This window comes from Oratosquilla oratoria, chromosome 6 (assembly GCF_046742065.1).
Source record: "Oratosquilla oratoria isolate Oo_2021 chromosome 6, ASM4674206v1, whole genome shotgun sequence".
NCBI classification, from domain to species: Eukaryota; Metazoa; Arthropoda; class Malacostraca; order Stomatopoda; family Squillidae; genus Oratosquilla; species Oratosquilla oratoria.
Window position 1 is genome coordinate 33167392 of NC_134782.1, and position 2709 is coordinate 33170100.

Consider the following 2709-nt stretch of genomic DNA (forward strand, 5'->3'; position numbering starts at 1 on the left):
GTTAAGGTCCGAGTTTGCGCGAGAGTGGGTGATAAAATCATCTATTTATAGTCATGGGTAGGTTTTCCACGCGAGCCGTTGTGGGGTTAGAAAAATAATATTCTTTTTATTCAATCTTTTATTTACTTCATATCTGGATGTGCCGTGTCTCGCTGCATTGCCTCCGACCTAGGGAGTGGGCAAGATATAGGGATAGATCTTTATCTATGATGAGTTAAGATTAGAGGGAAATGATGGGTGGTTGATGGAATTAAGTGTGTCTTTGGCTTCTCTGCGTCCATTATAAAGTTCATATTGTATGCAAAACCGGGTAAAATACCTTATATAGAAGCTTAGGGTATCTAGCCTTTTGATAAACAAAACAAGAATGTTATACTTTTACAAAGTATAATGGGAGTGTTGCTTTTTAAAATCTTACAAATGAAAATGAAAAAAATGTGTGTATTTATGTTTTTCTTTTCAACATTACAACAATATTCTTTCTGTTGAATTGCAGGTGATATGAAAATGAAATTTTTATACTTCCATGTCTAATGGAAACATAATTAGTATGTAATCGAATACATATTTTGCATTCAAGGCATTTTTTCTGAAGTGAAAGAATGTTATATGTGTGTTTACAATGTAGGTCGCCAACGTGACCAGTGAAATATGAAACAAAACGAAAAGAAGTAAAACCAATTGAATTAATGCAAAGTCGTATCTCATTGGAGAAATTTACATCATAGGTTGATTAAAACTTTTGAAACAAAAATTGATCTTATTAGGAAAATGTGTCTTTTGCACCCAGAAAAAAAAGAAGGAAATGGTCAAGGGAGTAAGTGAATAATTTATTGTTTTTCAAATTAATCGTTCAAGTTAAATGTTGAACAATATACACTATGAAAATATCATCATAGCACAGCAAAGTCCGGAGATCAATATAAACAAATGATCGTCGACTCGAACAAGTGTGCGAAGATCAAAGAAAACGGGGACTTGGTATAAGTTCCGCGCAATGGGCTGTGGTGTATCAAGTTGCATGTGTGGAGAGACTGAGAAGCAGGAGGGTGGAGGAGGAGGAGGAGGTGGAGGAGGAGGAGGAGGTGGTGGAGGAGGAGGAGCATCTGAGAAAAGTCGTAGTATATTCTCGTCTCCAGCGAAGTACTTCAGCATTCACCCATATAAGAAAACTCCCTCACCGAAAATGAGCAAAGTGGAACGAGGTAAGTAACTTCTTTAACTAAGTTTTGACCAATTCGAGTTAACTCGGGATTTGTTGTATGTTAGAGTGTGGGTGAACCAAATACGTATTAACCGTGAGTCGGAATGATTCCGTGTAAGTCGGAATAAATTCCGAGTTAGCGATATGATTTCGATTTTGTATCCACGCTGACTTGGACTATCGCAGTTCGAATATCATTGAAATTTTACTTTGTTTTTTATTCTATTTTATATTTATTTATTTATTTATTTATTTTAGTGTTTAGGTTTTCATCCTCACGTAGGTGAAATTAAAGATGCTAGAATCTTAATCGGAACGTGTTATTTCTCCATTTTTACCTATATTGTGAGTATTTAGCTGAAATATAGATATACTTTCGTGAACAGAAATGTAGAATTGCACACATACACACACACACACACACACACACACACACACACACACACACACACACACACACACACACACACACACACACACACAAACACAAACACACACGAATGATCACACGCATCCGCCTGCACGCACACACACACGCATATGTACACATGTAATATGTACACAACCACACACAGACTCATACGTGACTGGGTACGAAGTAAGCAGTAGCGGCAACGACACCAAGTCTACATTTGACTTCCACTCATCCCTATGTAAAATCAAATAAACAAGGGAAAAAATTAATTGAACGCCAGTTATCTCTTAACGAGTAGGAGGCGGAAGGTGGGCGGAGGGAGGGGAAGGGGAGGAGGAGGGGGAAGCGAGAGGGATTGGGAAAGAGAAAGGGCGAGAGAAAGAGAAAAAGAAAGAAAGAGAGAGAGAGAGAGAGAGAGAGAGAGAGAGAGAGAGAGAGAGAGAGAGAGAGAGAGAGAGAGAGAGAGAGAGACAGAGAAGGAACTAGAAAGAGAGAGAGTGGGTATAGAAAAGAAAGGTAGGGGTAAATGGGGGAAGGGTGGAGGTAAGAGGAGGGAAGGAGGGAGGGAAAGGGAATAAAGGGGGAGGGAATGGGAGGGTAACTAAAAATGAAATTCCAATGAAGCGTTTAAGAAAACGACTTTTGTACAGATTTACATCGCAGACGGTTTTGTGTGTCTGAATGGAGCTGACCACACGAGGCTAAAATAGCCGGTCAAAATGGTTGAGCAAACTGGATTTTTATACTTCATTTTGGTCTTCGATGTTTGGTTGCCATGGTAACGCAATTTGTTCTTCTCCGCTTGTTGACAACAACACGGTTGGCTGCTTGATTTGATTGGTCAGCGTCGCTGTCCAAGAGTTCTCTTACTTTTGCCCGCGTTTCAGTCCCTTCGCTGCCGTTGGAGATCCCAGAGGAAATGGCTTATCTCTTAACATAGATCAATTTTATTTATATATTTATTCAATTTTATTCCCTTGTAAGGAAGAAATAGCCATAGTTTATTCATATATTTATTGGTTTATTTATTTTCATATATATATATATATATATGTATGTATATACGAGGTCTGTCAGAAAAATATCCGAC

General features: G+C 38.4%; 1 protein-coding gene across 1 annotated transcript in view; it reads left to right on the plus strand.

Annotated features, from left to right (window-relative positions):
- The first annotated feature begins 501 nt into the window (after nt 1-501).
- The window catches only part of LOC143026371 (serine/threonine-protein phosphatase rdgC-like), a 398775-nt gene continuing 396567 nt past the window's right edge, over nt 502-2709 (plus strand). Inside the window, exon 1 of the mRNA XM_076186638.1 lies at nt 502-1205. Within this exon, the coding sequence (XP_076042753.1) occupies nt 998-1205 (208 nt within the window). The 5' untranslated portion in view covers nt 502-997. The remainder of the gene's footprint in view (nt 1206-2709) is intronic.